The 24425-nt window shown below is 45.9% G+C and overlaps 1 protein-coding gene across 2 annotated transcripts; it reads left to right on the forward strand.

The window, feature by feature from the left end:
• The first annotated feature begins 11 nt into the window (after positions 1-11).
• On the forward strand, positions 12-23341 carry NEK9 (NIMA related kinase 9). Of its 2 annotated transcripts, XM_057428477.1 has the most exons (23): positions 12-324; positions 737-766; positions 1532-1709; positions 4690-4745; positions 5624-5694; positions 7452-7557; positions 10160-10291; positions 11200-11310; positions 11900-11964; positions 12910-12960; positions 14018-14210; positions 15427-15571; positions 16501-16701; positions 17117-17163; positions 18000-18155; positions 18530-18638; positions 19195-19356; positions 19715-19885; positions 20116-20175; positions 20745-20935; positions 21169-21333; positions 21872-22084; positions 22458-23341. In XM_057428477.1, exons 1-23 carry the CDS (start codon positions 136-138, stop codon positions 22578-22580), a joined length of 2925 nt encoding a protein of 974 aa, XP_057284460.1. In that variant the 5' UTR covers positions 12-135; the 3' UTR covers positions 22581-23341. The 2 variants fall into 2 exon arrangements, with proteins under 2 accessions (XP_057284460.1, XP_057284462.1); XM_057428479.1 differs by lacking the exon at positions 737-766 and having other exon boundaries at positions 14-324.
• The last annotated feature ends 1084 nt before the right edge of the window (positions 23342-24425 follow it).

A 24425-nucleotide genomic window follows, 5' to 3' on the forward strand; every position in this document is an offset into this window, starting at 1 on the left:
GCGGCCTCGGGAGGCGGGAGCACGGAGGTCGTCGCGGCGGCAGGAAGCGGTTCCGGGTCGTGGTTGGGAGCCAGCATGGAACCTGTCGGGCCTCTCTGAGGGAGAGCCGGGCCGTAGCGGGGCCGCGCCACCGCCATGTCGCTGGGCGAGTACGAGCGGCACTGCGACTCCATCAGCTCTGACTTCGGCAGCGAGTCCTCGGGCAGAGGCGGCTCCCGCGGCGGCGGCGGCTTGCCCGGCGAGCAGGAGGAGCTGCATTACATCCCCATCCGCACCTTGGGCCGCGGCGCCTTCGGCGAGGCCACCCTCTACCGCCGCACCGAGGTAGGCTGCCCCGGGGGCTGGGCGGGCCGGGCCGGGTTGGACCCCCACCGGGCAGCGGGAGAGAGGCCTTCTCGCCCTCTCCGCCTTTTCCTTCTCTTTCTCCCCCGAGGAAGGGGTCTCGGGGGCTGCTCCGAGGACCGCTATCAGGGCGAGCGGGGCGGTTTCCGGAGGATGGGTGCTTGGAGGCGCCGGCGTCTGAAGAGTCGCAGAGGGGCTCCCCCCGCGAGTGACAGCCCCGGCAACAGAGCTGATGCGGAGCGGTGACTTCGGCCCTCAGTGTCGAGGGGCACAGGGTTTGGGTTTTGGCATACTTGAGTGCCACCAGTCTCTTGGTCACCTTAAAGTTTCATAGGGACATACGGAGGCTCTTCCGATGCTAATAGATTCCTCATTTTTCTATGTTTTATTCCAGTCACAGAGGACATGGGGGCATCTCATACAGGTAATTCTCTTGCGTGATCAGCATTTCAGCACAGTCAGGGGAAACTGACTGAAAAGCCAGTCCTCCCATTGCTTCCAAGTCCTTTAATCGCATTCAGTTCAATTGTAGTTGTGGTTTTTAGTGGCTGTCAGAGAAGAGCACTTGACTTGATTCCCAAGGGAAGTTCTTCAGGCTTTTTCCTGGGGGAGGGCCACCCTGAGGTGACACAGCTCAAACAGTTGTAGGTGAACACTGTTCCCTGGGCAGATCACTCATAGCGTGTCTGACAGTGTGGATGGGCCCAACAAGGTCAAACTAAATTTGTTCTAGTTTCCTTTTTCTTTCTTTCTTTCTTTCTTTTCTTTTTTTTTTTTTTTAAAGATTACCTGGGTATTTTGGGGTACTTGTAATGGCTTATGGCCAGGTACAATATCTGCAGATTTGGGATTGGAAATACACTGTTTTCCTTTTATTGAACTGGAGTATGTCTAGTCTTTATTGAAACAAAGAAAACTCTGTGTCTTTCCTTGGAAACCTTGTTATACGGCTTCTATGGTGAATTTCCTCCCCAAAGGAGTGCTGGCCAGTTAGAAAGATGGCTTCAGGCCATTGCTATTCCTAGCAACAAAAAAAAAACCTTAAAACTTACTGTTGTGAAGAATCTCTGTCTGAAATCTGTAAGAGGTAAAATCTTTTTGCCTTTCCTGAAATTTGAATGCCCTGCTATAAAGGCACATACTGTTCTTAGTGGCGTGGTTTGAATTAAAAGATGTTTTTGTGTTTCAGGATGACTCACTTGTAGTGTGGAAGGAGGTGGACCTGACGCGGCTGTCAGAAAAGGAGCGTCGCGATGCCTTGAATGAAATTGTGATCCTCGCGCTGTTGCAGCATGAGAACATCATCGCGTACTACAATCACTTCATGGATAACACCACGCTGCTGATTGAGCTGGAATACTGTAATGGTGAGACCCTCTAATCCCACTTACAAACAGGCGACTGCCACATTGCTGTGCCATCCTCCTGCAGAACCTGCAGGGAGTATTCCTGGGGTGTCCTCTAGGGAGCAGAGGAGAATTCTGCTGCATAGCTCCTGAAGATGGGATTGAGAACCCTTCTGACTGATTGGTGCTTCAGGTGCCAAGGAAAGAAGCCCAGTAGTTAGTGCAGGCAGTTCAGGCATTAGCTGATTTCTGGGGTCGGTGCAGTGGAAGAAGTGGGTTATTGGAATATATATTTCTACTGCATCTTGCTGTGTTCTTTTAGGAGGACAGTGGGAAAAGACTCTGAGGGCCATGCCAGTACAGAGTACTGGGTTGAGTAGGGCTGTTTCTCAGTAGCATCACTTAAAAAGACCCCTCCATTTGGTAATTATAAATCAAAGCTTAAAAAAGCTGTAGTCAGGACTTCTTCCTGAGTTGTGGTATCAGCTTCTACATTTACCATAAAAATATATATATAAATCTGGTCCTTCTGGTGGTGGAGAAAACTTTACAATTCCATCCAAGAGTAATTCACATGGTATTGTTTGGAGTTTGCAGCGGAAACAGTGCTAGCTGAGATGGAGAGGTACAAGGATTTGATGTGAAGGTGTGAGTAGCAGCTGCTCTTACACAACTGGAAGAGGAGGTGATATGCAGCTGGTATGGCTGAAACAGAATACCTACCTAGAAATGCAGTATAGTTCCTATTTGGATGAGTGGGACTGAGTATCCTCTGTGTGTTTGGGGGTTATGTTAAGCCTTGGCTCATCAGCAGAACCTTTTTTTTTTGGTGGAAGTGGCTATCATCATGTTGTAATCATTTTGAACAGATTGCTTTCACTGGGAGAGGTTGGAAAGGACAGTGGAGTCGTGCAAGGTATTCTAGAGGGGTGTCAAACACCCTGTTTGGCAGGTTAACCAAAGCCGTTTCTGCTTCTCTGCTTTTTGGTTTTATTCACGGTGCAATCCGGTGCAAGAATAAGGGAATGTTAGCTCTTCAATGCACCATTTATTGTAGGAGTACTCTGTGCGAGTTATTTAGCTGCTTCAAAAAGACTGTATGCTTAGGGCCATTATAAGTTTCTTTGAGGTCGTAGAGAGAAGCTGCATAGTACTGATGTGTGTGCGTGTTTGCTAATGTCTCTAAACAGTTTGTTTTACTCTGGGACAACAACCAAGACGTGTATATGGCCTGCATTGCCTGAATATGCCTAAGTGGTGTAGAACTAGAAACATGAGAAAGAGGGAATCACATTTAGACTTACAGATATTGGTTCTGCCAATGTGTTAATAGTTGTTTACGTGGCTTTTCTTAAGGTGTACAAGTCCAAGATATTTATAAGTCATTTTTAAAGTAAAGCTGAACTAGTCACTGTCAGACACCCTCAGAATCCAGAGTTCTGACTGTTTAATTGGCACATCTGTCTTGGATACTTAGAAAAGACTTTCAAATTTAAGTAGATTTTGTCCCCGTTTTACAGGGGAGAAAGTCAAGTTACTGATTTATTTGCCTATAGTTCTGAATATATATATCATGGTACCATAAGACTTGGATTTATCATGGGATATCATCAGTAAATACATCTGAAATCTATTTGGGAATAAATATCGTACAAAATATGTTTGCTGAAGAGAGAATCATGTGAAAGAAGGTAAGATGTGATTAGACTAAAGAAATAATTGGTTCTTTTTAGTATGTGTGCGTAGACGTATTGGTTATCTGAGTCGAGCTAATTTGCCTCCTTGTGTAAGATTTTGGCAATGTAGTACCTGTTGTTCTGCTCTGGTTCAGAAGAGCTGTGAAAAAGATGGCAAAAAATAATAGATGAGGGACAGGATTCACTGAAAGCCTGAATAGCCTGAATTGCTAGGAAGAGGGTTCAGAAGAAGAGGCAGAAGTGAATACTTTGGTTAAATTGTCACTGTGATTTGTAGATAATTTGCAAATGTGAGCATAAGTCAGAAAAGAGAAATGCTGAGAGGTTATAGCAAGGCTGAATGAGAAGAAATTAAGCAAAGGGAATCTTAACTAGAATATAATAAAAATCTCACTAGTACAGAAAAAAATCCCCTGAAGAGGAAAAGGAGCCATTGCAACCATTGCTTGGATGTTTTCAACTTGACAGGCCCATGGAAATACAGCAGAAAGCTGTCTTGCACCATACCCATGGGAGTAGAAAGGGCCTGGCGGTCTGTTAGTATTAGAATATAATATATGATAATTGGAAAATGGAATAGCAACAGGATGTGATCAGAGATTTGGGGTTTACTGGTAGGATACTAATCTGACAAGGAATCTTGCTGCCTGGAGCTCTCAGCATCATTTCTTTCAGCTCTTTGATATTCAGTCTGCCATCTTGAAATTATGAGGTGCCCCGAAGAGTCTGCTGATTCCAGGCTTCTGTCAGTGATGCTGCTGTTGCCAAGGCCTTCTGAATTCTGCACTGATGTGTTTGACAAGGCAGATGAAGGAGAGAGGCGGGTCAGAGCTGGGCAGTAAGTGGGGAAAGGCAGCAACTTGTGCTTTCAGGGACTATCTGAACTTACAATTATTTTCTTTCTCCTTTTTAATGTATTACATATTTATATATAACGCTGAGCAGGACAATCTCGCATAACTTGGTGAACAGGTTATAAATGTTAATGTATTACAGGAAGCACTTACAGGTAAAAAGTAGGGATTGCTAGCCTGTTTTACAGATTCACTTTTCGCATAGTAATGAATGGTGGTGTTATAAAAGAATCATCTCTGCTTAAGCTTAGATATGCCAGTGAAGTTCTTAAAAAAAATCTTAATTTTGTGAGTGCCTGACCAGTTTAAGTGAGAAGTGCTGAGGAAGAGCTGTTGTGATTCATCAGATCCCTTAGGAGATTTGAGTATTCCCAGTAGTACCTGAGCAGAGTAATTGCTGCCATTAATCAAGATGAACCTCTCTGTCTTCTCATTCACTTCTAATTACAGGAGGGAACCTCTATGATAAGATTCTGCGGCAGAAAGACAAGTTATTTGAAGAAGAGGTAATTGGACTTGTTTGAGGGAGCAGTGGGGCTGGACTAATGTTCTGGGGATTTGCCTGGTTATGCAAGTATACAATATCTTTTCCATGGTGCTGGTAGGAAGGAATTTCTGTGTATGTCTCAGACTGGCATCCTTCTCTCCTGTTGAACATTGCAAGCATTTATGGACTAATGAAAGGTTTTTTATTTTCCTTTTTGTCTGTCCATAAGCAGTATAAGCTTGGAAGGGAGGAATAACGAATGAAAGCGCTCAACTGACTTTGGTCAGCTTCTCGTCTTGGCTAACATTTAACTTTAAAACTTCTTCCTGTGTTTGTTCCTAGTTGGTACTCAACTTCTCTCTCTTCTTAAGCATTTTGTAGGTTCTTTTCTGAGTAATTACCTTGAATCTGTCCCACCATAGACATTTATTTATCCTTGTTCCTTTTTCTCTCTATTTTTTTAAACTTATTTTCTGCTATCTGCTTCCACCTCAAACTGAGGTGGTTAATGATTATTCTTATTTATCTTACATAATGACTTTTAAGGCCTTCTGTCTCATGGGGAATATTAAATGGTTACAGTTCATATGCCAGAAAGCCCAACTGTAGATCTTTCCCAGATGGTTGTCGGCTGTCATTCATAAGTCTTTTCACTCACTGAATCCTGTGACGCTTGTCAGGACAGACACTATGAATGGCACTAAGACAATCTACCTTTGGAATGTCTTTTCAGAGATTTCCAAACCAGGAAATTCTGTATTTTCATACTTATGTAGGAGCATCTAAATGGTCCAGTTAGGCCTTTCTGCTGTGACTCTGTGACAGGGACATACGGGGTTTGGTATTTTGTTGGGATTTTGCAAGCCTCAAATAATGCTTTTCTTTCGACCTTTGCAGATGGTTGTTTGGTATCTCTTTCAAATTGCATCAGCTGTGAGCTGCATTCATCGAGCAGGAATTCTTCACAGGTAAGTGTGGCATGCAGTAATGCTAAGGTAATCAGTGCTTTCATTGGAGTAAGTGCAGAAATCCTTTAAGTAGCCTTTGCTTCTCTGTTTAAAGCAAGCACTGGGCATCTCTCCAAAGCATAACTGGACTGCCCAGATGTTAAGTATCCCTTTTGTGAACAAAGAGTTAATACATGCAGGAAGGAAATAAATTGGCCCTTTATTGCCATAGCACATACATGATGTTTGCTAAAGTGGGTAGAAAGAACAGTTATCCCAGGCCAAAGGTACTTCCTACCCTCTCTGCAATAAATAGCTTCAAACCAACATGGATGTCCTTCTGTAATTCCTAGAGGCTAACAGTGATGAAGACTTTGCATTGGTGCATTGCTGTAGTATAATCACAGATTTGTCCTGCATTTGGCTGAATCTCATTTCTTTGGCCTGTTATTTAAGGAAGTAATACATCTTGTTAGCTTGTAATGGTAATTTTGACATTGACTGAGATTTCAATGAGGATGTAATTACCTTTTTCTGTTGCCCTTTTCTGTTTGGGAGGGATAAATTTTATGTCTCATGTGTGCTTCAAGGAGGCCATGATGTTCTGTGGAGTACCACGTGTGGGCAGCTCTTCCCAGCATGGTTGGATTGTGTGCCTCACAACATCCTTCTCTAACTGAGCATAGCCATGTGAGGAAGTTTTCTGTGGGATAACATCCTGGTTGCTGCCATGCTGTATCTTTGCTAGTTGGAAGCCTTCCTAATGGAGGGTTGGTACCCTACACTTGACAAAGTAGTGCCTAAATTTTTGGCCTAAAGCAGATGTTGTGTCTGTCCTGCTTTGCAGTGATTTCCTGCTTACCACATCCGTTGCCCATCTTCACAGCAGGGTTCACAGTCTAGGAACTTGTGTGGCCCCAAATCCTTCCATAATAACAAATTGAACAGTTATTTAAATGTTTGCAGTGATTTCCTTCTGCTGCAGACATTGTCAGAGTGACCCAGGACTTTGCGATGCCCCAAGTGGATGAATGCAAAGTGCTGCTTTACTTGATGTCCTGATCTACACTGGGAAGTTGTTGGTACGTTAGGAAAAGGGGGTGTTATGAGGTGTTGGCCATGGGAAGCATATCATACTGCAGGGGCTTCCTCTCCGTATTTACAGCCTCTTTATTGATCTCTGAAACTACATATAAATTATTCTGTCTGGGAGAAAGTGTTTTCAAGGAGTTTCAGAATTCAGCATTTTTGATCAGTGTTTTGATTTTCTGGGTGTAGTATGTCATGTTGTAAAGAGTTGTTCTTGAGGCTTGAGGTAGAGGGATGTTATGTTTAAGTTCTAGAGTGTCGTCTGTTTCACACTCTCTGTCTTTTATTTGCATACTTACATATTCATGCGTACATTTATGTTTTTGGTGAGCTCAGTGACACCTGGCTTGGGTCTGTTTATAAAACAGGAAAAATAGGACTGCATAATGACCTTCATACAAGATGAGACTGAGAGGGGGGAAAGAGCTATCTTTGATCTGTGGCATTTATATAGGCGTCTGGAGCCTGAGCTGTTTAGAGTGTGTCGAGTTTGTTCAGGGGTTCGATAAAATATGGATAACTACAGTTACTGCGCCAGTACTTGGGATCAAATTGCCTTTGGAGAGCTCTGTGTGTGTGAGAGAAAATAGAGTAGCAAGTGCCTCGTTTTGGGGGGAGGTATAATAATGTGTGGAAAACTGAAATCTGGAGATACATTGGTGTGTCTGCATTTCTTTTTCTTCTTTCAGAGATATAAAGACATTAAATATCTTTCTAACCAAGGCAAACCTGATTAAATTGGGGGACTATGGGTTGGCGAAGAAGCTGAACTCTGAGTACTCTATGGCTGAGACTGTGAGTATCTGCTGCCTTTGTGTGCAAACTTGAGGTGTGTTTTTCCTTCATCTCTGCATGCCTTGCAGAAGATCAGGGATGCTGTACATTCTTGCTGCTTGTTTTCTGTAGTTTTCCTTTCACTCTCCTCTCATTTCCCTCAATGTTACCTCACTAACATTGGCATAATTGCTGGCGTGTTGCAGCCTGAAGTTATCCTTGTTCTCAGGTTGCCATTTGGAGGTTTTTGTCTGTGCAAAGCAGTAGTAGACAAAGATAAGTGCCACTTGTGGGCATGGAATTGTGCCAATATAGCCATGCTAGAGAGCACTGCTTTTCTTTCACTGGTACCTAGGCTTGGTACTTCCAAAGGTGAATCTACATTATATGACGGCAGTGTTGCCAGAGGTGCAGGGAGAGCAGTACAGTCATATCAGTATGGCACTATTCCTCTGGGTGAGTTAAGCCCAACTTAGCAAATTAAATTAATTTGGTCATGCCCCTGTGCTAATAGGAGTATTTTACCTCAGCTGGATCTTGGGTAGTTCAGATGTGCTTGCCTGTCTTTGCACTGTGCCATAGATAGATCTCCTGTCTCTTTTAATATTTGGATTCTGAGCTGAATTACAAAGAAGCAAGCAAGGCAGTTGTGCTTCTTAGAGTAACCACAGATATAGTCTATTGGTAATGCTCTTGGAGGGGGACAAAGCTTTCTTAGGAGAGATTAATTCTACCAGAAGGCTGTCAAGCCTGGCTTTGTTCCAGACCCTTCCAGAAAGTGTTTTTGCAGCCAGAGTTAATAATATAGGATGAACTCTGTTGCAGGCACCTGAAAGGCTTGGCTTGGATTTCCCAGCTCCATAAATTTCTGTGATGAGCTCTAGGCTTAAAAAAGGAGATATTGTCTCAAGCTCCTATCTGCTAGAGGCCTTTATTATAGTTTGGGATGCGAGACAGCTTGCACTTCCTCTTACCAGACCCTATTATTACATTTAAGGCAAGCTATTGGTGTTCTGTTAGGATGTGTAGTTAAATACTTGGCCAACCTCCTTCCAGAACATGCATGCTACTGTATAATTGCACAGTCAGTGGGAACTCAGGGCTACTGCATAAAGCCCTTGCAGCAAAACAACTTATGTTTTGTCATATTTTTCATGGCCACCTGGCTTTGAAAGAAAGTGCGGTCTGTGCTGTGAATTTCCAGGTTTGGTTTTGCCTGGTTTGTGTGTGCATCTGCACATGCAAGCTTTTTTTCCCCCTTTTTCACTTCAGAAAAATTTTGAACGACTGATCTAAATCATCTTTCATTTTGTATGTGCTGGGTGTGCTCTGGGCTAGTTGCTCAATTTGCTATCTAATGGCCAGTGGCAGTCTGGAAGTCTTCTTTTGTGAAATGAGTGCAGGGCATGTTATTGTCCCTATCTGTAACAGTCAGATTATGATTTTGTAAAACGTTTATGTCTTGCTCACTAACTTGGATTTTTCAGTTTATCATTCCTTCTCCCATTTACCAAAAAAGATACAGAAAATATGTGTCAGTCTTACAGAAAGCTTATGTAATGCTTTGCTTAAAACAAGGCTTAGGTGCAGTGTCCTAGTTCTCCATGTTATACTGTGCTTCTAAATGTTCCTGTGGCTAGGACTCCTCTAGCTCTGTGGCTGTCACGCTCTGTAACAGGAAATGGAAGGGAGGTAGCAGATTCTGAATGTACCCATTAGGTATCTAGTGTACTAGAAGAGCCTAATGAAGGGCAAGCTTCCCTCAGAGCTTTGCTGAGAGACTTGAAAAGAGGGCAACTATAAATTTTTCCCCTTCTTCTGAATTCTTTCTCATTTTACTTTGCTGTCTAATTCCTTGCTAGGGAATGAGCTCTGTTCATCCTGCACCTTTATTCTTGCACCTGTCATGTTTGTTCTGTCTCAAGCAACATCCCTATTTCAGTTGTACCTGGGAAGTTTTCAGTATTTAAGTGCCGGATTTGGGGATTTTTTGTGTGGTGGGTGTTGTTTATTTTAAACCAGTGGTTTTGGAAAGCCCACTTCTGAAGCCAAAGCCTTTCAGGTGTGACTCAAGCCATTTTTTAACTTACTGAGCCAAAAGTAACCTCTTTTTCATCAGAGACAGAGTAGCCTTTGTTCTGGCAGTACCTTGTGATCAGGAAGCGTGTCTTCAAATCCATGGTTGGAAGCTTGGAAGCTTTTCTAGATGCTGTTTTCTTCAACCGCTTATGAGGGTTTCCATATGCCTGGTCAGTATGTAAGCCCCTGGTTACCTCTTAAATGTGGTATTTTTAAGAGAGGGGCAAGTCCTTGCTGTGTTCTTAAGACTATTACTTCATTGAGAAATACATAGCACATCAGGAGCTGAGCAGAGATCCAGGATCTTCTTAAGAAACAGAGGCACAGGCTTGTGGATGAGAAGGGAAGAAGTGTGCTTCTTTTTCCCATCACTCAGCATGTTGGTGGGGTGTGTCGTATGTGTCACTTCAGTGCAGTGTCAGGGCTGCATCTAGCTCTGATGTTCATGGGCCTGTGTGAACATGATGGATGCAGAGCTCCTGAATTGAAGGCTGCTGGATCATTTGTAATTTTTGAATGTTTTTGTTTTGTTTTCTTTTCTTAGCTGGTGGGAACTCCATATTACATGTCCCCAGAACTCTGCCAGGGTGTGAAATACAACTTCAAATCAGATATTTGGGCTGTGGGCTGTGTCATCTTTGAGCTTCTTACTCTGAAGAGGACCTTTGATGCTACTGTAAGTCTGCAGCCCAGGATGGACTGCATAACCTCATTGTTTATCAGCCAGAGATTCACACTTGGCTCATAGCTTTCTTAACTCAAGTTTTTCTTTCATTGTTGTTTAAATCTGCTAATTAAGAAGGCAGTGGCCTGGGAGTGCCAGAGAAAATGCCTGCATGATTTCTTTTATCCTGCGCTGCAGGTGCCTCTCTAACTTCTGCCAAACCCACCATAGTCTGCAGCCACAAGCTGTGCTAATCTGTATCATTGGTGTGAGTGAACCGTCCTTTTCTTTACAAGGAGGAAGTTTGTGATTGTAGTTGGTTGGTTTGTCTTCCCAGCATTACTAGCAGTGAATTTTCTGTGCAGGGCTCTGTAGCAAAAACTTGCAGCCTTCTGGTATTATAGGATTTAATCCTGTTACCCTTTCTTGAAGTCTGGGTGCAAGAGAAGTGTGGTCAAGCTGGCATCGGGAGGGTGAAAGGAAGCATTGCTGGCTGGTGTATATGATTTGCCAGCTTGTGCCATGAGATGGGAAAAGCTGCTAGCTACCACGGTGCGCGATGTGGTAACCGTTAAAGAGACAACGTGAAAATGCCATCCTTTCCTGGCTTCCTCTCATCATGGCTACCAAGTCCTCTGTAACTTTGCTGCTTGTGGGGCAATATGCTGCATAGGAGATTCGATGCGGAGAGAAACCAATCATCACCCTGCTGTTAGTGAGTCTGGTGAAAAGCTGGACTTTTCCACCGAGTCCCAGCTATCAGAGATACCGTTCCTGCAGGAATTATTATTAGGTTTCTGGAGAACTGCTAGGCAGGGAAGAAGGATGTGTCCAGATCAGAGGAGCAGGAGGAAAATAATAGTGGCCTGTAGCATCTCTTCCCATTGGACACCTTACCCAACTCCATGGTTTCTGCCTAGAATCCCCTGAACCTTTGTGTGAAGATTGTTCAAGGAAATCGTGCCATGGAGGTTGATTCCACTGTCTACTCCCGGGAACTGATCCAGATGGTGAATTCCTGCCTTGATCAGGTCGGTGAAATACTTTTAATTTTCAGACACCCCTTTCCAGCTGCCTGAGCCGTGGTGTTCAGGGTGAGGGGGAGCAACATGCCTATTCCAGCATGAGGGCTGTTGATGCAGGGTAATTTCTGTGAGGCCTGAGGCATCACTAAGGCTTCCTCCCATCCTCTGAGAGCCTTGTCTCCAGATGCCATTCAGTCATGCGGGCTCTGGAGGAGTACTGGGTTTACTCTGATGACAATTACTTAGTGGGCTGGCAGAAGCAATTATTTTGTGATGCAGTGCTGAGGAGGTGGAAGCATCATGTCAGTACAATCTCTTAAGGTTCTGTCATTCTGACTTTGACTCTTGTCTTTCTGAAGGGAATTAATTTCTTGAAAGCAAACACAGTATTGATACCTTCAGAGCCTGGAGGCCCCTCCTGCACATCCCCGGCATTAATTCCTATTCATCCCAAATACTTGAATGAATTCCTTTCTCTTTTGAAAGGAATCAGGGAAGGAGGCCCATGCAGGCCTGAGTGATGTCTTCTGGCCCAAGATTTTGTTGTAGATGATGAGCGTTTCCCAAGGAATGACTTGTTGTTTGCTTCTTTTAGGATCCAGAGAAGAGACCCACTGCAGATGAATTGCTTGACCAACCCCTTCTCAGCAAACGCAGGAGGTAATTAGATGGTCTCATGTGAAACTTGGAACCTGGTGTTGGGGAGAGCAGGAGTGTTTGTGCAGACTAGTGGTGTTTATCCTTCTGTAGCAAAGTCCTGAAGTTAATTTGGCCTGATGTGAGGCAGTTACTGAAGTACACTGCGTCCTCTTTAGGGGAGAAGTGCCTTCTTGCTGTCCTGTCTTCTGGTCCAATGTTCTGTTGGTGCATGGGTATGGTAAGAAAGGTCTCTGCACCCTTTCTCTTAGAAGCTATTGTATTGAGAACCTTGAAGCATCCCTTTCTGAGGCTCCTTTGAGGAATGCTGGTTCCTGCTCTTTAAATCTCTTTGAAAGAAGGGTCACAGAGATCCTCCTATAATCACGGGACAAGGCCTTTCAAAATACACACATCATGCAATACAGAGACACTCGCTTTCCCCCTTTGTTGTCTCCCTCTTCTGGAGAGAGTTGCATTGAAAATGGTCCACTTTAGCTTGGTTTGACCATCAGCCTGCACACAGTGTCTTTTTATGAAAGGTGGAGTGTTTGCATCCCACATTGGTTGCTTTGGGAACCAGCAGACTTAGTCCTTTATGCCAAATTCTTTTACTTAGTGGTCAGCAAAGTTTGAGTTTTGTCTTGCTGTATGCAGGGGTGAAAGCCCAAATCCTGGTAATGTTTAGCCATTTAAGGTCATTCTTGTGCAATCTGGGTATTGGTTGGCACCATTCTGGAATATGTGTAGTTTGTTGTTCTCAGCTCTCTTGGAAGCTTGGTAGCTCTATGGTACATTACTTCTGCCCTATTTACTGTCTATTGCTGTGAGCTGGCAAACAGCTGCCACATTTCCTCCAAGAGGGAGCAGCTTCCCATTGGAAAGGAAAGCAGTCTGTGTGTGCTGCTTGTCAGAAAATTGCTTTGGGCAATGTTACTGTTTCCTAAAACGCTTTTTCTCCTTTGGCAGGGAGATGGAAGAGAAAGTCACACTGCTTAATGGGCCAAATAAGCGACCAAGGTAATTATTTGGGCATGTGTTTGAAAGGAAGTGTGGAGAGAACAGGTCCCCAGAGAGGAACTTTACTGAGAGTGCTAGTCTGTGGCAACCTTAATGGAATAGTGTAGGTTTCTAATTCCTAAACGCTAGGAATTTGACATTGTTGTTACATGGTAATTGTCCCATGTTTTATTCTGTCTTTTATATCCTGCTTATTTGTGTGGCTGGAGCCTTACCTCAGCAGGTCCAATGCAGCTCTGACCTGTCCTACTGAGGTTGTAGTCTTTACAGACTACATACCTGACAGTGTGATGTAGATCCCTCCTTTCATGCAGGTTACCTTCAACAGGAGGGATATGACTGTCTGAATGTTGAATATCAAATGAATATAAATATCTTTCATAAAACCGGATATATGCAGAGGTTGCTCTGTGAAGCAGGTAGCTCCCATGACATGTATAGCTCTTTCTCTGTTGAGCTGTTAGATAGAATTTGTTATTTTTTCCTCATAAACTTGGAAGTAATATCTGAGCACTTTATGTGAAGTGTTCCATTTCATGAGTTGCTTGCAAACAGTCACAGCTTTGGTCACAACTTCCATCTTGCAGTCTGCTTGTGAATTGATTCTTAACTGGATTGAAGAGTTATGGTTTTGCCCTTGGATAGAAGCCTGTCATTTAAATATAGAGGAGAGAGGGAGATTAGAAGCTTTTAGATGCTTCTGTAGTTTGTGCAAGATTTTGTGACTGTTGGTAAAGCTGTCATGTCTCACAAATGAGAACAGCTCCATGGCTATTCCATGGAAGCCCATCATTTTTAAATAACATCAAACTGGATTGTAGGCTTTTTAAAATGCTTCCTGGAGGCTGCTTTCTCTGGTGCTCTGGGGCAGGTTAGATCCTGAGCTCTCTGTATAGCAGTTGAGGCCTCATGGCCACTCAACAAAAAGGAACAGTTGGTGAAGATAAAACCTGTAAATGGTTGTGAAGGGAAAACTGCTGGACAACAGTAGGAAAGTAAGTGATGACAGTGAATGCAAACTCATTATTGCATGTGTGTTCTGGGGGGTCTTGTGCAGGTCAAGTACCGTGAATGAGGCTCCCATTGCAGTCGTGACTTCGCGCACTAGTGAGGTGTATGTCTGGGGGGGTGGGAAGTCCACCCCCCAGAAGCTGGATGCTATCAAAAGTGGCTGCAGTGCACGCCAGGTGTGTGCTGGTAACACTCACTTTGCTGTGGTGACAGTGGAGAAGGAACTCTACACCTGGGTGGTAAGTGAGAGAAATTGCAGGAAGGGGTAAGGGTGGGAGAGTCCAGATCCACTGCTAAGCATTGATGAATTTGTTAGAATCAGATGAGCCAAAAGCTTGGAAAAGGAGCAATTTGATTGCAGTGACACAGTGAGGCCATCTGCTTTAGGACCCGAGTCTCAAGGAAGTTGTGTTTTGGAGAGAAGTTTTCCATCATGACATTTCCATGACCATCCAGTTTTTGAGGATTGTAGACGGTGGAGTGGTAGGCTTAGAGACTGAGTCAAACATCTCTTCCTCCCCTTCCTGACTATTAGAGATGCACCGGAGGCTTTGTGGTGCTCTGTCGGCTTTGTGTATTTTAGAGGAAGGTTGTCAGAGATTAGAACGGATGGGGTGAGTGACCCTGTTTTAATACAAGTCATCTGAGAGGCAGCTTGTGGATGAAACCAGAGATGTCTTACATGAAACAACTCTGTTTTTTTTATGATGAGTGGAAGTTCTGTGATAGTTTAAAGCGAATAAAAAAATGTTGGTATGTAATGCATTTAAAACAGTTGAATCTAGTCTTCTCAGGCTTAGATGATGTGTTACATGGAGGGGTTCTGCACCTCCAGGCTTCCACAGGCTGTTGTATTGATGATACAGAATATGTGAAACCAGATTAGAAAATACTGGTAGGTGGCTGAGAGGAGAAAGAGATCCAAACAGGAGAGCAATTTAAAGTCATTTGGTAGGTGTTACTGCAAGAATGGCCAGTGAAAACTTCCAGCTGGCTATTAATATTTTAGTTTTAGCTTTAACACTACTCAGAGTTGTTTTGGTTTTCCTGTGGAATTGGTAGGTCTGGCCACTTCTGTGGCATTTGTTTCACGTTACGGATTTCTTTGCAGTCGTTAGGATTTAGAAAAGTTGGTCACAAAACTGAGGGATGAATTTCAGTCCTTCCGGCAGGGAATGGGTTCTGTAGCTTGGCAGATGAGAAAGGAGCAGGGATTCCTCACCATCTGGTGACCAGAGATAGGATCACTCCCTGCTAGTGCATAACAGGCTTGAAAGCCTGCGCTGCCATTTAGAATGTTGCCTGCTGTTATCCCACATAGATAGCAGTCTATTCCCTGGAGTACCTAACACGCTTTCTCTTTGCTGTCTTCCGTTGCTTGTTCGAGGTGCTCTAACTTGGGACCACCTCTGGGGTCATGGATACATAATCTTACCAGATGCTTCTGTCTTGCAGAATATGCAGGGGGGCACCAAGTTACACGGGCAGCTGGGACATGGAGACAGAGCCTCCTACCGGCAGCCAAAGCATGTTGAGAAGCTCCAGGGAAAAGCCATTCGCCAAGTGTCCTGTGGAGATGATTTCACAGTGTGCATCACAGGTGAGAGCTGAAGGGCACCGCTGTCCCCTGGCTTTGCTGCATGGTGGAGGTGTTTGCTGTCACAATAACATTAGCAGAGTGCACAAAGGAGATAGTCCCATATGGTTCTCAGCCCTTAGTTTTGAGACTAGTAGGTGCAGGAGTGGAGCTAGATCAATGTTATTATACAGAGGAAGATATTGACTCCCAGGAAGACTGGGTGTTTTACTAAGGATGTGCTCCTTTTTGGTGATGAAGCTGGGTGTTGAGCACAGCTCCCCTGTGGCTGTGCAGAGTCCCTGCTCTTACCAGTGCATGCGTTGCCTCCGCACATGCCTGTATTAAAGAGAGAGGAGCCTGAAGTGAAGGATGTAAATGTGTTTGAAACTCTTTCCAGACTGTGTGGGGAAAGACTCTCTCAGTGATGAAAGATGATGTGTATCTGAGATCTGCTGTTTAATTCAGAAAGCTCGAGACCTGGTAGCGATCTCTATTTCTAACTCTGCTCCTAGACTGAAAGATGTGTTGTCAGTTATGGAAGAATTTGAATCTTGCTTGTCCCATAAAAACAATTCTCAACAAGGTAGTTTCCATATTATTTTGCCAGTGCTAGAAAAGCAGAGGTTTCACAGAGATAAGCTCAGATGCTCAGTGTGCTGGAGGAGCGACTTAGGGAGCCACAGGATAAATTTGTGGGTTTCTGTTGAAAAAAGTGGCAGGTTTAACCCAAGAATTTTTGACACTGGTGGCCTGAAATAGGTGCAGGTTGTAGTGTAATGTCATCCATCTTAACGTGAACAAGAAAGGATTCCACAGTCTCCTGATGACATCTTCTGCACTGAAGAGGAGGATACTTAGAGAAAAGAGGTTGCTCTGGCTGTGTCAGAAGAGGTTAATGTGCAGCCTAATACAGTTTGTGTGTGTGACCAAGCTTCCATTGTGTCCTTCAGATGAGGGCCAGGTGTATGCCTTTGGCTCGGACTATTATGGCTGCGTCGGCGTTGACAAGGCTTATGGCTCTGAAGTGCTTGAGCCTTTGCAGCTGGATTTCTTTCTTACCAACCCTGTGGAGCAGGTCTCTTGTGGAGATAACCACGTGGCAGTGCTGACCAGGAACAGAGAAGTCTATACGTGGGGCTGTGGCGAGTACGGTAGGAACGTAAAGGCACTGGGGCATGCCCGCTTCAGAAAGCGGGTTGGTGCAGGTGTGTTGGTGCAGGTGTGTAATGCAGGGCCTAAGTGGGGGCTGTCTGGTATACTCTGGGGATATATAGCAAAAAACATTGCTTCTTTTGGGCTTTCTTCCCTTGTAAGGATGGGGACCTGAGCCCTTGGAACTTTATTCTGGGAAGTTCTAGGGTGCCACTTGGCTTCTTTGTGGGTAGGGCACTTGTAGTGTGAGTGGGATTGGGTCACCTTGGGACTTGGCAGGCAGTGATGCACGTAGAGGAGCAGGTTTCTAGTTCTGTAGGGAGATTACTTTGGGGCTGTGGAGAGGCAATACCATTTCTTAGGGATGGGCACGTTGTAAGGCCTTTCCTCATTGCAGTGTTTTCATTGATGCAGGGCGCTTGGGCTTGGATTCAGAAGAAGATCATTACACCCCTCAGAAGGTAGGTCTGTGACTAGTTCTTAACATCTGCATGGGCATAAACTCTGATTAATTGCTGACTGTTAATATAAACTGCCTGATGCTCAGGTGTGTTCTTCTGGCACAACTGAGAAATTAGAGTTTGTGAGGGTTTTAACTTTGCTTCCTCATTTCATTTTGCTGCATTTCTTCCTAGACATCATAGCAGAGGGGCATACTGCTCCCAAACAAGCCAGCATCATGACTTGGAGCTTCATTGCTCTGGTCTCCACACTGGAACTGGAAATGCCAAACTTAATGTGGTCAAAATCATAGCAGGAAATACCACATGGCATACCTTAAGTTTGTAGATGAAAGCTGCAGTAGTGCAAACAACTGGGAGTCTTTGAATTTGACATAATGAGTTAAAGATGAGTTGAAAGTAAAATCTTCTTGAAATGCAGTGGTAGGGGTAATGGAGGTAATCTAACCCAGTGGGTGTTAGAAACCACCAAGGATTTGCCAAATACCTGTGGTCACACAGTATCACAGACCCAGCCCTGCTCGGTGGACTGGGGCTGGTGCTTGTAGACCCCAGCTGACCAGGATGCCTGTGCACCACGTTGCTGGTTCCTATGCTGGCTTACTGGTGTCTGCTCACAAGATCTAGAATGCCTGGAATTTCTGCATTGTGACCAGAGTTTCAGAATGCTGTAGACTTTCTGATATTCTTGTGCCTTCATTCAAAATAACTGCATTGGCTGTTGTCAGTGCCCAGACTAGCTAAACCACTGCTCTAACCCCATGTTTCCATGTTCCAGCTTCTATGCAGTAGGTGTTGGGGTTTTGATTTTCTTGGGATATATTTCTTCCACATAGGTGGATGTTCCAAAGACCTTAAACATTGTGTCCGTTCACTGTGGCTGTGATGGAACTTTCCTGCTCACCCAGACAGGCAAAGTACTGGCATGTGGACTCAACGAGTTCAACAAACTGGGCCTGAATCAGTGCACATCAGGGATAATCAACCATGATGTAAGTTCATTTGAGTGCCTGGCTCCAGCTCCCAGCTGTATATCGAGGGAATGGAGGTTCTGTGACAGAGACGAAGCGTTCATTAGCTTTTGTGCCAATTTGGTAGTTCCAGTCCAAGTCAGTGGATACTGGGATTGTGGGAAGGGGAATTTGTTTCTGTTTCCTGTCTGCCCTATGTCATACCTGGTAGTGAAGCAGACAGTGAGCTGCTCCAGGGTGATTTAGCCAGTGACACGGATTCTGGCAGTTCTTTACCATACCTGTGTTGGGACTGTCTAGGTTAATGTTGTGGTCTGCCAAGACATGCTTGAGTAGATTTTAGCTGATGAATGTGTGTATTTTCACTCTGTGTTTACCCACATGTCGTTTCTCAGACATACTGTGAGGTGCCATACGCCACTTCCCTTACTCTGGCCAAGCAGCTGTCCTTCTACAAGATTCGTACCATTTCTCCAGGGAAAACACACACAGCTTCCATTGATGGTGAGCCCTGTATATTAAGAAGTGAATGCTGGTTGCTGGATTACTTTGCATAAACTTAGCCCTTTCAGCCTGGCCCTTGACACGGAGGGTTGTGCTCTTGGTAGCAAGGCTTATGCCTGCTCCAGGAACCCAGGATTCCTGTTTCTCAGTAGTGTGGCCTCTTGGACAGTTGAAGCAACAACATCAGCTTCTGGGCCAGCCTTCCTGTTTCTTTAAAGGGGCAAAAAAGAAGAAAAAAGCTGGGGGCAAGAATCGTGCTGTGGGCTAGTGGAGGAATCATTTATGACTGAGTTAGGCATTGCTCAAGTGACACCAGTGAGAGGGCTGTGAGGAGTCCCAGCGTCAGAAAAGGGGAGCAATGGGAGAGGGAACTGGGCAGGTGTTCCCAGGCTGAAGCCATTCCTCTTGGTTGGCACTGTCCCCTCCCAGCCTGGCAGGCTTCTCCCCAGAGTCCTTCCTGGTCATAGGCTGTTACTGCTGGTTCTGTGCATGCATGGCTGCTTCCAATATTTGCTATGGGCCCTTGCTGTGACTGTCTCCTGGTTCCTCCTCTCAGAGCGAGGCCGCCTGCTGACCTTCGGCTCCAACAAGTGCGGACAGCTTGGTGTTGGGGACTATAAGAAGCACCTGGGAATTAACCTGCTGGGAGGCCCCCTGGGGGGTAAGCAGGTGATCAGGGTTTCATGTGGAGATGAATTCACCATAGCTGCTACTGACGGTGAGTGGGACTTTGCAAAGTTGTGGTGGTTTCTTTGAACTAGATGTGCAGGGTGGTTAACTGACTCCCACTGAGCATTTCCTACACTACCCCTGCGGCACTGCACTGAAATAAAGAAATCTTCTTAGACTGGGGCTGTCTGGCCCTGTTAGTCCCAGTGCAGTGTCAAGCATTTGCTCTCCCTGGGGCTGCAGAGTGCTGGCTTGGTGGCTGCCTTTTAGATTAGTTCCAAGTTTGCTCTCTCACGGGCAAATGGAGCTGGTGGGTTAGATACTTTGGGATAGCAGTTACAGCAGAAAGGTTGTGATCCTTGTAGCAATTCCAGGCCAAGAAAGTGTGGGAATCTCTCTTTCCTCAGACAACCATATCTTTGCCTGGGGTAACGGTGGGAATGGACGTCTGGCAATGACATCAACCGAGAGAGCCCATGGCTCAGATATTTGTACCTCATGGCCTCGGCCAATATTTGGATCGTTGCATCACGTCCCAGACCTGTCGTGTCGTGGCTGGCACACCATCATCATTGTTGGTAAGTGTAAGTTTAGAATGAAATTTTGGGATCTTGTTTATGACAATGTATTGCTTGTCAGGACCTTAACTATAAATCCTGCCTGGGAACAGGCCAAGTTGCTGTGGGAGTACGTGGCAAGCTCTCTTAAGCTCTAGACCTGCAACACTGGCTTTGTTGTGTGCCTTTGGAGGAGTTGTCTCGCTTTCCATATGGCACTCTTAACTGAAAGTGTGCTTCTCTCCTTGCAGAAAAGGTGTTAAACTCGAAAACAATCCGATCCAACAGCAGTGGCCTGTCCATTGGAACTGGTGAGTAACGTGCCCTGGGGAGCTGCAATTTAAGTCCATTCAGTGGTTATTTGGAGGGGGTGTGGTTTGGTGCTACAGCATGGTTTCTCTGCATTTGAAAGGCTTCACAGAAGAGCTGAATGCAGGAAATCTGGTTGGCGCTGTGCATGGGAAGGGATGGACCGAAGCTGGGAAAGAGACAGCTGAAACAGAGGAGAAGAACATGGATACGGAGAGGCCTTTGTAGTTGAGGAACTTCAATTTGACAAGGAAAAGCTGAGAGGAATTCACTGAAGGGAGCTGATAAGGAAAGGGGGGCTATGGGGCAGCTGCTGGAGAAATGGAATCTGGTTTCTTGGACCTGTGGGAGGGCTGGAGCTGAGAAGCTGTAAAAGGCTGCTGCACACAAGCCCTTTTGGGAGGCCTGCAGGTAGTGTTAACGGATAAGCTGTTGAGGGAGATGTGGCTAGCATGTGCTCTCACTGTGGCCATAGCGCCCAAATGTCTGCATTTTCTCTGCTCCAGGTGGTGTTTGGCAACAGGAATAGCAGAGGTGGGAAGAGTATAAAGTTTTCATTCTTGTTTGTTAGTGGCTCAGAGCTGCACAACTGGAGGAGGAGAGGAAGAAGATAATGAACAGGAAGTGGAGACCCCCAATCCCAGTGGAGGCTTTCGGGGAACCATGGAAGCAGATCGTGAGCTGGGGGGCTGGATCAGCACTGCAGAAGCTAAGGGAGGCAACAGTGCTGACAGCAGCTCCTGCCCTGGCTGGCTGCGGAAGGTAATGTAATTTCAGAAATGCCTTAAAATGGGGACCTAGGCTGGGAAAAGCACGTGGCCACTGCCACCTGTAAGAGATGATCTGAAAGGTTCTTAGCAATGTGCTACAAGGGGAGCCCTTTAGTCCTCTCAGCCTTTTTAACCACAAGAGGGGGTTGGTGTGATGATTGAGGAGGTTAAGCCAGCTGCAGGAAGGCAGGCAGAGCCTGGCAGTGCTGCTTTTTGTGTACCCAGGAGCTGGAGAACGCTGAATTCATCCCCATGCCTGACAGCCCCTTTCCCTTGAGCATGGCATCTTCAGAGCCAGAGAAGGAGACTCTCCCATACCAGAAACTTCAAGGACTCAAAGTGGCCTCTGAGGAACCCGTTGGATTAAACAAGCCCCAGACGGAGCCCTGGGTAATGTTACCCAAGTGAAGGTGTGCCTGAAGCTCTCAGGGACTGTAAATGGCAATGTCTGAATTATGGGGAGAGCTGAGGAGAGAGTTTTGGATTGGCCTAATTTGTCTGGATGAGGAAGAGAGAGCTGTTGATATCAGTGATGGTGCTGCAGAGAGAACAGTTCACAGGAATCTAGAACACAAAGCTGGGGCTTGGCCAGATTGAAAAGAAGGAGATCAGTTCTTTGGAAAAATGTGGTTAATGAGATTGGAAAAAAAGAAAAAGGAGGAACCTAGGGCCCAGACCCCTAACAGAAGAGAAATATAGAAAGCAGCCATTGCTGTGAGAACTAATAATAGGAAACTGCTGAGAAATTACAACCTGTGACACTATCTTATTCCAGGAGATTTCTGTCCCAAGAGAACAGATCCCCAGCTTAGCAAAAGGGTGGTAAACCAGGTGGGTGTTGGTTGTAGGAGTACAGGAGCAGCTTTCTCAGAAGAAGGAGGACGTTAGTGGCACTCACCACTGGCCTGACTTCCCTCTGTCTCTGCAGCCTACTTGCCTGAGTCCAGCTTTGCCGTGCAGTGAAGGGAAGGCTGCACCTCCTGCTGCGGGCTGCATGTGCAGTGCTCTGCAGGTGGAGGTGACTCACCTCCGAGCCCTGGTCTTACAGTGTCTGGATGAGCAGAAGCAGCTGCAGCAGGAAACCGTTCGTCTAAGTGCCCAGCTCCAGCAGTTCTGCAGCAGGACAGAGGGAATGCAGCAGGTGAGGACTCCTCTGGGCTCACTGCTTGTGCGTAGATTGTGGAGGCTGTGCAGAAGGAAGCAGCTCTTAAGAAATGTCTTTCTTAGAACAGAAAGGGGGGGCTTGAACATGGTGCCCGTCTCTTATTAGAGCTGCTGATGCAAGCTCTGGTAGTAGCTAGAGGAATGAAGTCGAGACCACAGTTTCCTGTGAGGAGAGCCCAGCTCTTGAGGGACTTGGGATCCCCCTTTCTTATTCCACATGAGAAAGGACAAGTAGTCAGATGCGGAGAGTCCCAAATGGCTGTGGAGAACAGTAACTGTGCCATGTATGGCTCCTGGCTTCTTTGCAGCTAGTCCTAGAGCTGTTTGGATAACTGCTGTGTGTTTGGCAGGTGGAGTTTCATTCCAGAGGAACGCAGACAGCCAAAGAGGAGATGGAAGTGGATCCAAAACCTGACTTGGATTCAGATTCCTGGTGTCTCCTGGGAACGGACTCGTGCCGCTCCAGCCTCTAGTCTCCTGAGCCCACTGGGATTCATCTAACTTCACAGCACACTAACCGAATGCAGAGAGCGGCTTTCCTGGCTTCAGGTCACTCGCAGGCAAGGAGCGAGGCTGGAGGCTCCAGGGCAGCACCCATGTACGTCTGATATGAACTAGGACTGAGTTTGAGAGGGGAAAGGCCGCTGAGCTCTAGGCCAGCTCAGTGATTGAAGCAGCAGCAGCTCCTCTTTGTACCTTATCTGTCAACTGCACATGAGGCAAAATGGCCCCATTATGGCGATGGCTCCAGTAGTGGCTTGTGGCCCTTTCGTTGTTTCACTGCTTCCTGGGAGCTGCCTTTGGGACCCCTGTATTCATCACTGCATCTCTAGATGAGAGGAGGAGACATGGTTTGTACTTAAGATGGCTGAACCCTAAGACTTGCCACCTTCGCTTCAGAGGGGTGAAGGACTGGGATCCTCTCCTGACCACATGGTAAGGCCCAGCTGGTGAGACTGCTCCCCTCTGCTGAGGGGCAGAGGGGGCAGAGAACTTCTCATTCTGGAAGCAGTGGAGATCTTCCTCTTAGGGAGATAATGGTAGCCACCGTGTCCCTGGCCATGAGGCACAGCTTCTGGCCATGTGGCTGTTTCTAGTGGCCTGTATAGACAGAGTTTAAAGGCTTTATTCTGGGAGCCTAGAGCTTTCCACCTTCTGGGTAATGCAGCGAGATGTGTGAATCGTGTCGTTTTCAATAGCAGTAACAGGAACTGTCTGAGATGGGATCTCTAGCTCTCAGACTGCCTGCTTCCCAACCAGGTGACAAGTGGCTGGGCCTCAGACGAAGTCATCCCTTTCTTTCTCCAGCTGTTCAGCTTGGTTTGGGTGGCAGAGCATTCTGGTTTCTTGGCCTAAGCCTGTAGCTGCTCCCTGCTTGGCTTCTGTTCTGCTCAGCCGCTGGTGCCCACAGTCTGTGTGGGTGTGGGAAGAATCGGTGTTTGTCCACTCAAGTGTTTTGATGAAGCTGGAATGCAGTTTCTTACCCAGAATAGGTCATTAATGCCGTAGTCACAGGATGCAGCCTACCCCAGTGACCATGAATGATCAAGTCTCTGTCTGGAATTCACCTTCTTTCTAGAAGCGAGAGGGTTTCCCAGGAAACTTGAATATGGGAAGAGCCATGGTCTGATGATCAAGATTTCCTCATTTCTTGATAGAAAATGAGGTTAAGTTTTGCTCCCCTGAAATGTATTAGCAGATTGACTTCGAAGTAAGCTTATGGGCTTAGTAGGATACCTGGGAGCAGCTAGCCTCCCCTGCCTTATGTGGAGCCTCTAAGGAGTCCTGAGTACCTCTCACCTTCGCTGTGAGAGTGGTTTTCATGAGACTGTCCCCATCGGTGACATGTCACTAGAATTGCTTCAGGGCTGTTGCAATTGGATATGCTTTCACCTCTCCAGGACTGCTTCTTTCGGGAGACTGTTCCAGGAATGCCAGCATTCCCCATTTGTCTCTAGAGGTGGATGCCGAGCTATTTGCTTTTAACTTACCCTCCTTAAATACTTCTTTGGTGCCTATTGCTAGTATCTTGAAGCTGAATCAATTGCAGTCTCTCCAATGCAGTGTCCAGAGCAAGGATCGTACCTGTGTGCCCATCCGTTGTTACTGAAGGCAGGGCAGGAGGACAGCCCTCCTGGGGGGTGGTGAACATTGGGTGTCCTTGCCCGGCCATGCCGCTCTGTTGGCCTTGAGACTCTGCTCTCTTTTCTGCTGTGTGCATTGGAGCCAGTTCCCAGGTCAGGGTCCCGGCCTGAGAGTTGTTGAAGTTGGAAATGATGGAGTTGGTCATGTTGTGGCAGTGCCTTTGAGGAATGAAG

This window comes from Pezoporus wallicus, unplaced genomic scaffold (genome assembly GCF_028554395.1).
Source record: "Pezoporus wallicus isolate ANWC-B61680 ecotype Strahan unplaced genomic scaffold, APGP_CSIRO_Pwel_v1 contig_3486, whole genome shotgun sequence".
Lineage (NCBI taxonomy): Eukaryota > Metazoa > Chordata > Aves > Psittaciformes > Psittacidae > Pezoporus > Pezoporus wallicus.